Raw genomic sequence first — 13285 nt, forward strand, 5'->3', positions numbered from 1 at the left:
GGCTTTAGCGTGATGGTTCTAATCTCATGTACGCTATGTATGTATATATATATATATATATATATATATATATATATATATATATAATTAAGTGCTCAAAGCGATCATTAAACGATTGTTAAGCATAAGTTGTAATGTCGATTGTCGTACACCGATTCCGTAATCGTTCGTTACGTTGTGCTCTATTAGCGTTCGCTGTTCGCAACAAAGGAGCGCGAATAATCTTCGATTTGCATACAATGTGCTTATTACGAGTTATAGCCCGGCGCGGTTGTTTCTTTCGCGGTGCTTGCGTGAGCGAACAAAATGTCAATGCAAGTTCAGTCGACGTAGTCGTACCAAGTAGTTGCGAAGTAGCGCGTGTCGAAAGAGATAGAGAAAAGAGGGAGAGAGAGGTCACATCTCGTAGGAAGAACGTTGAGAAAACGATTCGCAGCCACCGTCGAACAGAGTGGCGTACAACAGAATACGCTCAAGTTTTCCTACGATTACGTCCTTTTCTCTTCTTCCGTTTTTTTTTTCTTGTTTGTAGCCGTTGAGAGTACGTCACAGACTTCTATACGAATACCACTCTGATAGCTGCTAATTCTGAAAGACGAAAGTGAGATAAACAAGAAGAAGGATGGCGGTAATTTTTAACGAGTCCAATCGTCAGCATTGAATCATGAAATCTTTTTTTAGAATAGTCATATTATGCTAATATTATTTCACGAGATATCGTTTGCCCTTGAACCGATTTGTGACAAACCGCGAGACTGTTGGCGATTTAGATAGTCTATAGAAATCTGTGAAGTACATTTTGTGATCGCTATCAAGCTTATGTGAGCATGTTTTATAATCGACAAACTGATATTTATGTAATATTAGAGAGACATATTAACGCCAATTGATCGAAGGGAAAATGGTTATCCGCGACAGCAAAGGAATCAGGAAATTTATCGATCGTTATGATGTCAGAGTTCTAAGCAAAGTTGAGGACCGCTGTCTGTTGAAGAGTCAATAAGCTTAATACTGTTTAATAAAGCTCTACCGATGTTATTGCGAAGAACCGTTTAATGACTCTTGATTTTTCTAAGCCTCTATTTTGCGATAGAATTATCGGAAAGTACCAAAGAACGTGCGGATGTTAATTTTATAGTAAACGGATATTCGGGAATTTAGAGTCGGTTTAGGCAGAAGATTGAAAGATTATATCACGTATGTTATACATCCTGATGTATATGACGTGCAATCTGTTTTACCTGCAGTGTACAAATGACAATTTCGTGTATCAAATATATATCGGGAAGAATATATGAAATAAAAGTCGACCAAACATACAATATAGACCTTTTTAATATTCCCATCTGTCTCCCGATCATCACAATCTTCATGAATTAATTTTTTTTTTATATAATCTTAAATAAAAACAGAATCGTCAAATTTGTTTATCTACCATGCGGGAAATAGAAATATTTTGATGAGTGTTTGATGGAAAAATACAAAGACGTTCCCCTCAAGCGATTATTTTTTAATAAAAACAAAATACGAATGATATCTTTTTACAACTTCTCGGAAGATTGATAACGGATTGTAAAAAACTTCCATGAATTATTAATAAAGTAAATGTACTACTAAAGTAATAGTCCTAGCAGTTTTTGTATTTTTTTATCTCAGTTATAATCACGCATTAAGTAATTATACTCCAAGCGTTCATGTCTAGGGGAAAGTAAAGAAATGATATAAGAGGTATAAAGCAATCTGAGTCGGAAGATCTATATGAGATTCGTCGCGAGCACGCGGATTTCTTTTTTATTTTTTATTTAATTATACATTACATTTATAATATTTAGACTCGATTGTACCAACGTTACTTCGACTTAAGCGAAGCTTAAAAATCTCTTTTTTTAAAGCCGATAGAGAGACAGAGAAGGAGAGAGTTTTAAACCTCGCTTAAAATTAAAATAACATTGATGCAATTGGGCCTTAATTATATAAATACTAGTATATAAATAAAAAAATAAGCTTTAATTTCCGCTATCTTGCTTCATCTATTCCATTAAACACGCATATGGATACAATTCTTAGATGACCTCGATTAAATTTTGGTTATCTTAATAGGCAATTAAGTTATAATTGGAGTTTGGTCGAAGTTGTTTTTATTTTCTCTTAGTATTTTTAGAGTGCATCTTATTTCCTTTTTTTTTCTCAATGTTGATTGTGCAGTCATTTAGTGTGTGTGTGTGTGTGTATAAGTGTAAATGCATATGAATATCTGCGTGTGCTCGGATCCATGGGTACGATCAAAGCTAAATGACCGTGCGGATCAGATTAGAAAGAAAGAAAGAAAAATGGTATGTATGTTGGGAACATAGATTTATAAAATAGATGCAGGATTCTCTTATGATAGAATGAAGCCGACAGAACGGTGAGAGATACAAAACATCGGTGAACCTTTATCCTTCTCTTACGCGCGCATATTGACAGTAATGGAGAAGAATAGAGATTCTTTATACTGTTGTTTTGCTCTCACTCACTCTTACTGTTTTGTCAGATTCACTTCTATCATGGGGCTATGCTAGATCTATTTTGTGAGTGTGTAAGTCTGTTCTTTTTAGCTGAACTTCTTACACGGTTCGTCTTTTCTCTTTTTCTCTCCAGCACGGAAAGAAAAAGAAGAAAAATGAACCCGTGCAAGAACCTTAGCTAAAAAGAACAGACCTTGTGGATGAGAAGTCAAGGAAAAATCCCTCCGATCGGAGAAGCGTACGCATGCGTAATGTATATCATTGATCATGTGATCAATCTCGACAGACTCATGTTCCAATGGCTGCGTTCAGTAGAGAAAGCAGCTTTGAAACTGTTGTAAAATTCTTCAATATGATTGGTTTATACGTTTAGATCTGTAAGGAACTAAAAGCAAGAACCAATCGTATAGTAGACTTTTACAACAGTTGCAAAGCAGCTTTGAAACTGTTGTAAAATTCTTCAATATGATTGGTTTATACGTTTAGATCTGTAAGGAACTAAAAGCAAGAACCAATCGTATAGTAGACTTTTACAACAGTTGCAAAGCTGCTTTCTCTGCTGAACGCAGCCATTGTGCTTGCCCATAGTGCTTCTTGTAATTATTAAAAATTTGTTGCGCGACAAAAGTAATTACTAGTCTAATATTTTATTTATCATACAACAAACTTTTCGAGTGTACTGATTAAGTACAAGATAGAGGATTTCTAGAAATTCAAGAACTTTTTCATCCTCAATTACACACGACGAACATATTTTTCGTCATACGATAAATGAAATATTAGCTTAAGGCCCCTGGATCCGATCGGACATCTCTGAGCGCGAGGTTCGCCAAGCGTCCGATCACGCCATCTTGGCGCATCGCCGGCAAGTTGGAGGCACGGAAACGGTACTCGCTCGCTTGCCTCCGCTCTCTCCAGTTAGTCTAGTTCCGGTCCGGCGTTCGGAGCCATTTCTAATTCTAATATTCCGTTAGCTCATACGGCATACGCCGCAAACACAAGGTGTCCCTAACCTGGGAATCTTTGAAACACGGGTACGTGGCGTCGGTGTCGGTGACGGCGTCCTAATTGTGGGTCGTCCCGCGCCGTGTTAGCGTAGTCTACGATGGACGAGAACGTGGTGGAGATCGAAAACGAGGAGACGATCGAGAACGTGGAGAATGTCTGCAGACTGTGCCTTTCCACGGATGGACCTAGAGCTTCGGTGTTTGGAACGCAGGAGAAAGAGAAGGAGTCGTCCAGCGTGTCGCTGATCGCTAAGATTCGGGCCTGCCTGTCGATCCAGGTACGTATCTGTGCGACTTGCATTCTTTTTCCATAGGTGTCAACGGGACTTCCTTCCAATGCGGAAGTCTCGATCATTCTACGACCGAGTCCGACAAAGCGCCGAAGTATGCCGCTTCGCGACGCGTTTCGAGGTTATGTCTACATAAGTGTCGATTCAGAGTCGAGAATCATGCAATCGGGCTGCTCCTCCCAATCGCATATTACTTATGTCCCATCTCTTTTAATCTCCTGCCTTCTTTTGCGATGGAGCGTAATGATAGCGTCTATCTCATTCTTTTGAATAAGCGAATAAAACATTTTAAGTGTTCTCTTGGATACGTCGCTTATTTAAGTGTTTAAAGTTTGGAAGGAGTGATACATGTTAGGACATAAGAGGATTTTTTTTAGTTAAACAATATCAGTTGATAGAAACGATTTCAGAGTGAGCACTGTATTATAAGAATGTTTAGTACTGATTTTTAAAATATTACAAATTTAACAAAAAATTTTACATATTGTTTTTCATATGTTCGGAGACTTATGACAAAATTTGGAATACATTCACCGAAGCGATCCAAAGTTATAAGGATTTTAATTTGCAACGAATTTATTTATTGCCTATTTTCAAAATATTAAGAGTTTAACAAGAATTGTACGGATTGTTCTATTTTTATGTCTGAGTATTTATGTGAAAATTTGAGTACAATTCTCTTATTAGTTTAAAAGTGATTTAATTTTTTTCTCTTATGTAAAATCATAATTTGATAAGGAAGTAATATTAAGAAAATTAAATTAAATTTTATATATTTATTAATCTTCAAATCATACATCTCCTTTGAGCATCTATTAATGGTATACAGCGAATTGAGATTGACATTTTTAATTGCAAGTCTCTCTTGAGGATTAAAACAGAATTTTTTTTAAAACCACTCTTTTCTGAGGTATAATTTTCTCATAAATCTAATAGTATCACTCAAATTTAATTCGAAAAAGCATATTTAATGTAGTGGGGATAAGCTGCGGCAACTGTTTATGTGCAACTGTCAGCAAATTGAAAATTTTCGTGGTGCGAACTCGCGCTAATGTATAGTTTGAAGGTTAATGTCAATAAAACAACAATAAATATTTATGCATAAGTTTATTTAGATCCACTTATTCATTTCAAAGTTATTCACTTAACATTGCAAAATAATATGGTCATTTTGCTGCATAAAACCAATGGCTGCGTTCAGCAAAGAAAGCATCTTTGCAAATATTGTAAAATTCTTCAATATGATTAGTTCTTACTTTTGGTTCCCCTTTGATTTAAATATATAAATCAACCACATTGAAGAATTTAACAATTGCGAAATTGCTTTCTCTGCTGAACGCAGCCATTATAAATCAAATTGTTTTATTTTTTTACAATTAATTTCATGTGTTAATATTATCAAAATTTTTTTTTAGTAATATTGGCTGATGTTAACTATTTTATGGCTAATTATTAGACTGATGCTTTTAACTAATATTGTATAGATAGACAAAACATCTTTAAAATAATAAATATTTTAAATATAAATTGTATAAAATCAGAAAATTATCTAATTCAAAATTTAAATTAAATATAGATATATATTTTTTACATGAATGGTCCAATAAGATTTTTATTGTTTAAATTTTTGTTGAAGAATGGACATATGCATCAGCTCTAATTATTAAAAGCAAAAAATATATTTTAACTAAGGTTTCAAACATTTACTTTCTTAAATTTTACATTTTGTGCATTTGAAGTGAAATACAAGTACAAATTTCTAAATTCCTAGAATACAAAACAAGAAAATTGTAGAATAAAATAAGCTTAGCTTTATTTACAGTTGTTTGACTTGTAATCTGAAATTTTTATTGAGATTTTTATTTGATCATGAATATGCTCAATATTTTAGATTTTGACAACTGATAAGCTGTCCACGTGGATATGCACAAATTGTGTGAAAAGCGTTAATCAATGGTATACCTACAAGGAATCGTGTTTGCGTTCTCAGGACAAACTACAAGAATGGCTAGCAAATCAATTTGCTAGTTCGACATTGCAGTCGAATCCTACGGTATGCTGTATTTTAAAATTTATTAGAATACAATAGTTTAAGTCATTTTTACTGTACTATTAAGATGCCCCCTGATGAGATGCTGAAAATAGCGTCAGAGTGATCTCAATTTTGAAGCTTAGAGCAGAAACATAAAGTCTGTTCTTTTTAGCTAAATTTCTTGCATGGTTCATCTTTTCTCTTTTTCTCTCTGATGTGAAGAGAAAAGGAAGAAAAATGAACCGTGTAAAAACTTCAGCTGAAAAGAATAGACTTATAGACCAGTGATGAACAAATATGAAAGAATCATCCCCTTTTCTACCGAATCGATTTTTCAGATTTGATACGAAAAGAATAAGGGTATCGATCATGTAATTTTTTTCTAGGGCGGAATCGTGAAAAATACAAATTTTTTATATGTATGTGTGTACATATGCACACATACACTGCACTAGACTATTCTAGACTCTCTTTCTCGCTTTTAATAAATATCAAACGTATATTTATCTCATTTTAAGTTCCAAAAGTGTACACTAGTACAGCCACAAAAAACAGACCTATAATCAGATCTTATATTCAAGATCATTTTAAGTACAGTCTTAAAAAGTCACGAACCAATAAGAACCAACTATGAATACCGCCCATACATATAAGGTGTAGTAAAAAGAAATCTATTATTTTTGCATTAAATTGAAGGCTTTATTTAGCATAGTTAGAATGATCCGATTTAGGTCAAATATGCACCGTTTTGTTCGATAACTTGTTGCCATTTTGAAGGTAATTTCATTATGCCTCTCTCATAGAAACCCTCGTCCCTATTGGCAAAAAACTGGGACAGTCGATTTTCACAAGCTTCTCTTGAGGCGAATTTTTCACCAGCAAAATCATTCGCCATAGACAGGAACAGGTGGTAATCACTTGGTGCCAGGTCCGGACTATAAGGTGGATGCATAAGAACCTCCCAACCAAGCTCCCGGAGCTTCTGGCGAGTCACTATCGATGTGTGTGGCCTGGCGTTGTCTTGATGGAACACAATTCCTCTCCTATTGGCCAAAGCTGGCCGCTTCTGGGCGATTGCTTCTTTCAGACGGTCCAATTGTTGACAGTACAGGTCCGAATTAAGAGTTTGGCCGTAGGGGAGCAGCTCATAGTAGATGATTCCCTGCCAATCCCACCAAACACACAGCAAAACCTTCCTGATCGTCAATCCTGGCTTGGCCACCGTTTGCGCCGGCTCATCGCGATTCGACCACGACCGTTTTCGCTTGACGTTGTCGTAAGTGACCCACTTTTCATCACCAGTAACCATTCGCTTCAGAAATGGGTCGATTTTGTTGCGATTCAGCAGCGATTCGCAGATGGAAATTCGGTCCATGAGGTTTTTTTGCGTTAACTCGTGTGGCACCCATACATCGAGCTTCTTTTTGTATCCAGCCTTATTTAAATGGTTCCAAACGGTTTTTTGTGCAATGTTTAGCTCCTGAGCAATCGAAACAGTGCTTACATGACGGTCGGACTCGACGATTTCCATTATTTTATCGACATTTTCGACAATTGGCCTTCCAGAGCGTGGTGCATCTTTGACATCAAAATTACCGGAACGGAATCGACGAAACCAAAATTGCGCGATATTGACTGTTACAGTATCAGGACCATAAACACTATTCACATTTTCAGCCGCCTGGCTTGCGTTTTCGCCTTTATCGAAGAAAAACTGTAAAATATGGCGTATTTTCTCTTTGTTGGTGTCCATCTTTGACACGCGCTCAAACAATACTGACTCAAGCAATCACAAAACTGTCTCAGAAGTTTTTTTAGTACGAAATCTTATCTTTCTAACGCCATTTGGCGTAACCCGATCGCACTTATACAACGCGAGATACAGATTACTAAAGCTATCTATTGGAAAAATAATAGATTTCTTTTTACTACACCTTATATATAAAAATTTTCACTTTTTTGTTCATGTTTCTGCTCTAGAAAAAAAGTTACATAATCGATATTCAGTTCTCAAAAATTGATTCTTTTTTCACCATTTTTTTTGTTTCATTATATATTGATATAGGATTGTCACTAGAATGGCTAATTGGTTATCTACTATAAAAGAGAATTGATTCTTTAAAAAAGAGGGAAAAAATCCATTCAGTAAGAATCAAGAATCTTAGAAATTGATTAATAATTGAATTCCCAGAATAATCGATTTTTGTGTGTGAGAATCGGGAAAAATCATCAATTCTCATCACTAGCATAGATCTTTGTATTGTATAATGCTTGGTTTATGCTTCAGTCTTAATCCTAAAATCCTAAAATTCAGTCATTAGGGCTGCCGTTCTCAATTGATCCTAACTGAAATCTGTATTTCATTGGCTGAATTTTTGGATTTTAGGGTTATGACCGAAGCATAAACCAGACATAATATACAATATACAAAGCATAAGAAAATCAATTAATGTTCTTTTCATGAAATGAGAATTTTGATTCTTTTATACATTATGTATTGTGTTTTATGCAAAAATTTGTACTTTGACTTTTAACATCTGAATCTGATATTGCACTTATATGATAAATTTTCCATACCTGTTGATTAGCTACAGGACAAATTAATCTAAGAATCTCTTTGTCCTGCAGCCAATTAACAGACTAATATTTCATCTATATGATTTTTTCGAGCGTATTGATTAGCTACAAGTTAGAAGATTTTCAGAAACTAAAGAACTTCTTTATCCTGCAGCTAATTAACAAGCTTGAAAAATTTGTCATACAAATACAATATGAGGCTCAAACGTTAAGGGTGAAAGTACAGTTTTTTTTGCATAAAGCATGACGTATAATCTTAAAAGAAGATGAATCAATCAGAGTTCTTCCTTACATGAAATGAAGTGTTTTAATTAGATTAATTTTCTTTTGGATGAATTTATTCAACATCCAGCGTCAGATCACTCAGATCAAACAATTGAATGCCATATGCATAATGCTATATCATTTTTAAGCACTTTTTACTATCCAGCATCAATTTTGATCATATAACTTGTTTTGAAAATAACTCTCAAAGCACACACACGCACACACACACGCACGCACGCACGCACGCACGCACGCACGCACGCACGCACGCACGCACGCACGCACGCACGCACGCACGCACGCACGCACGCACGCACGCACGCACGCACGCACACACACACACTTATAGCGAATTTGATTGGATGCACTCAGTGCGCACTGATGCATATTAAAGCCGTTACACACAAAATAACGTGAAGATATGAAACAAACACAGAAATTAATTAAATCGTGAAATACTCAATACATTTTATTGTACTATTAGGTAAAATGTATTTTATAATTCTCAAAATATTTATATTTTATTTTTATAATCAAATTAAATTAATGTACAACGGCTTTAATATGCACCAGTGCGCACTAATACTTCCAATCGAATTCGCCACGTTCTCACGTTTTCTCGATCTCTACAGGTTATTAGGATCAAAAGTGAACCAATGGACATAGATTACGAAAATAGTGTAGAAATTATCGAGGAGATCGTCAATAATGTAGAAGTTATCAAGGAGGCAGCCAATAATGTAGAAGTAATCGAGAAGATCACCAATAATGTAGAAGTTGTCGAGAAGATCATCAATGATGTAGAAATTATTGAGGAGACCTCCACTAACTTGGAACAATCAGTAAGTATAATTTTTTTATTTGGAAAAACTGATTATAATCAAAAATATTTTCCTATCTAAATATATCTGTCTTTTAGCATCCGCCAGTTCAAACAGTGGAAAACAATGAATCTAGTAATGAAAAAGTGCAAGATGTAGTAGATAACAGCGATGTTAATGATGCTGCGATGAATGATACTAACAAAAATCCCGGATCAATCTCGTCCGCAATGGAAAAGGAAACTGATAAGGAGAAGAATCAAGCGGATCATCAGGATTCTGTAGTTCTGTGTTCCATTAAAAGCGAACCGCAAGATGAAGATGATACCGATGGTACTATAGAAGTAGAATCGAATAGTGAATTGAATGCCATGGCAGTCGATGAGGTAGAGGACACTGTCATGGAGGCTGATTCCACGCAAAAGTCTAATGCGGCTGGCGCATCGCCTAAGAAGAAATTCAGACGCGGTCCTCATACTCACTTCAGAGGAACGCGTGTTTTTAAGCAGAAGTGCACGCACTGCCAGATATTTTTGCATTCTAAATACTCGTACATGAAACACATGAAGAGATTCCACAGTAAAGAAAATGGCATTGGAAATTCAGAGATGCAGAACGACGACGAGGAGATGATAGAGGATCTAGAAGATGAATTGATCAGTATGGAGAAGGACTCGCCGCTGACGCAAGTTCAACAGGATATTATTAGTCAACTGAAAACTTTTTCTTGCTACTCTTGCGAACAGACCTTTAACGATCGACGTAGCACTCTTTCTCATATACGTCAACATATGCCGGATCTAAGACCATACACATGTATTGCTTGTTTGACAGAATTTCCAGATCGATCAATGTATCAGTTGCATTGCGGAGCTTCCTTCGAATGCGCCATGAAGATTGCCCTAGTTGTACCGAAACACGGTAGCGAGCGATATTTTACATGTAACATGTGCTTGCGTTCAATGCAAGGTAGAAAGGAGTTACTCAGTCATTTGTCGAAGCATTCTGATAAGCAGTACGAAGAGATGATGTCATCGTCAACGCGAGCCCCGCCTAAACTGAAGCCGATGGCGCCGTTGCCATCGAAAAACAACACTCTGCGTAAGAGTGGATCGCCTTATAAAAATGGTGATCCAAAATATAATCATGCCTGCGATCTATGCGGCATGATCTACCGATATCGGCCCAATATGCTCAAGCACAGAAAGATATGTGCGCAATTGGACCCAGACAACAGAATATTGTACAAGTGCGTGCATTGTTACATGACGTTCCTTGTGTTTAAGAAGTTCCATTATCATATTACAGCCGATCATAAGAAAAAAGATTTTACTTGTTCTGAGTGCTTTTCGAAATTCCGATCACCCAGCGATTTTGTAACTCATTACGAAACCCATCGCACGACAACGCAAGATAATCAACAAGAGCAGTATGACAGTACCTCGCAGAATACAGTTCAAACGCCATTGAAGGAACGTAATGCTTATGAAACAAATGTTAAATCAAGAGTTAGTTCACGAATATCAAATCAGCAGCATCCTTGCCCTCTCTGTCCCGAAAAGTTCTCCACGAAGATTGAACTGAATGAGCATCGGACTCTTCATCTCAAAATGAAGATATATTCGTGCGCCATTTGCCGTAGCTTATTCAGCAGCGCTGGCTCCTTGGAGATTCATATGAAGGATCATGGTATCGAAGATGCGCACGAAAGGAACGCCAATGTCTCCTGCGTGGAATTCGGCAGTTTGGATGAGGATGTGAGGATTGAGAAAGATTTGGTGAATATTAGTAGCATCTCGGATCCTGGTCAAAATCATGAATGTGGCGAATGTGGTAAAGTATTATCCAGTTACGCTAATCTTCGACGACACGCTAAAATCGCTCACCGAAACACTAAGATCTATGATTGTGTCGATTGCTCGCGAATGTTTATGCGTAAAGATTTGTACGATACTCATATGGAGATCAAGCATAATTCTAAGAACACAATGCTGCAGTGTCCGCAATGTCCCAAGAGTTTTGTCTTCCATTCGAATTTTACTTATCACTTCCGTACTGCTCATCTCCAGAAATCACAAACCGGTTATGCCTGCGATATCTGCGGCAAAGTCTTTGTTGAGGAAGCATCTTTGAAAATACATAGGGGCTGGCACAATCGCGCCAATTCACGTTTGAGCACTCGATTTATACTGGGAGATCAAAATACATCTAATGATACGCAAAAGGAATCAAGTAGCGTTGAATCTGTTGAGACTTCAGAACGGCCGGCGAGAGCACGAAAATCCTTCCCTAATCCACCACTTCAACCACTAACAAAAACATCAGGGAATTACCAATGTCAAGTATGCAATGACAAATTCAATGATGTCGTAGAACTGAGAACCCATTTATGGGACGTCCACTGTGCTCGCAACAAACCAGAGAAGAGTTTCTCTAATGATGAGCTTCAATGCGAACTCTGCACGAACATTTTCCCCGATAAGGGAACTCTAGCATGTCATATGCAATGGCACAAGGCTAATCCTATTCTCAGTGACATACAAAAAACGTTCTCCTGCGATATATGCGGTAGGTCTTACAGTTCGAAGAAGGCTCTATGGAAGCACAAGAGACTTCACAAAGCTACCGTTGTAGCATCAATTAAATTTCAATCTTTGGCTAGAAAACCGATGGCTACACAATTCCTGTGCAACTTCTGTCGCAAAGTCTTTTCAAGCAATCAATCTTTACAACGGCACAAACTCACTTTCCACAGTGATCCGCTGAATCAACAACGTGCGCAGCAACAGTACAACAGCAGTCAATCATCGTCACTTGATGAACCAAGGACAAAGCGTATAAAACCAGACATTGAAAATGATAATTCGCAGACCAAATTGTCGCCTTTCGCCATGGACTTCGCTGGCGAGAGGAGGAAGCCGGTCATGTGCCATGTTTGCAAGAAAATATTCCCTAACATGAGCGTGCTGTACAAGCATAAGCAAATGGTCCACAAACGATCAAGAATACCTGAGTGTATACCGATGTCGACTCAGGATGGCAAATTTTCATGCAACATTTGCTTCAAGAAATTCCCCGGTCTATCAAATCTGCGACAACATTTCACAATCAAACACAAGAAGACGGCCGAAGCCAGCAACGCACCAATGGCAGTGAGCAATGAGAGAGTGTCGCTCCCGACACCCGAACGTTCAAAGGAGGGAACCTATGAAATGGCCTACAATAACGTGATGTACAGTTGTAAATTGTGCAAGCAGTGTCACGTCTTCAATATGAATTCTATCATAAGCCATATCACCAATGTGCACAACGCAGTGTATCAGGCCGATAGCAAGACGTTCCACAGGGAAGTCACTCTGAGCACTTACGTAGTAAAGGACGCGATCGGAACTACTTGTCCGCGATGCGATGTTAAATATCCTAATAACAGGGCTCTGAAGATACACTATATTAAGTTCCACGAAAATAACGATTAAAATTGTTAAAATCTGGCCATTGACTGTGCTAGGCAGGAAGATTTTTTAATTGTAAACACAAAAAAGATAATTTCTAAATCATGATTGTCTCTACATGTTGAGTGGTATATTCCTGAGATAGCTCGATTCTGAATAAAGACTTGGATCGAAAAATTTTGGTTCGAATAATAATTTGAAGTTAACCTTTTAATTCCAGTTCTTTTACCGTAACGATTACCGGATCCGTTCGAATTTCGGTCCTTTTTGATTTCGGTGTTCGGTTATATACCGAATATTTATATAATATATAATATTATGCAATTTATTAT

At 37.0% G+C, this 13285-nt stretch overlaps 1 protein-coding gene across 1 annotated transcript; it reads left to right on the top strand.

Moving 5' to 3' along the window:
* The first annotated feature begins 3439 nt into the window (after window positions 1-3439).
* Window positions 3440-13241, top strand: LOC108752654 (zinc finger protein 808-like). The gene is made up of 4 exons (XM_018493657.1): window positions 3440-3792; window positions 5696-5857; window positions 9313-9522; window positions 9600-13241. The coding sequence occupies exons 1-4, from the start codon at window positions 3613-3615 to the stop codon at window positions 12975-12977; spliced, it is 3930 nt and encodes a 1309-aa protein (XP_018349159.1). The 5' UTR covers window positions 3440-3612; the 3' UTR covers window positions 12978-13241.
* Window positions 13242-13285: the final 44 nt, after the last annotated feature.

The sequence above is a fragment of the Trachymyrmex septentrionalis genome, unplaced genomic scaffold, assembly GCF_001594115.1.
Source record: "Trachymyrmex septentrionalis isolate Tsep2-gDNA-1 unplaced genomic scaffold, Tsep1.0 scaffold60, whole genome shotgun sequence".
NCBI lineage: Eukaryota > Metazoa > Arthropoda > Insecta > Hymenoptera > Formicidae > Trachymyrmex > Trachymyrmex septentrionalis.

Bases quoted from the DNA above. Each gene is read 5' to 3' on its own strand.
- LOC108752654 (XM_018493657.1), top strand. From the start codon at position 3,613: ATGGACGAGAACGTGGTGGAGATCGAAAACGAGGAGACGATCGAGAAC. The intron at 3,793-5,695 runs GTACGTATCTGT...TCAATATTTTAG, and splicing joins GGGCCTGCCTGTCGATCCAG to ATTTTGACAACTGATAAGCT. The intron at 9,523-9,599 runs GTAAGTATAATT...TCTGTCTTTTAG, and splicing joins CCACTAACTTGGAACAATCA to CATCCGCCAGTTCAAACAGT.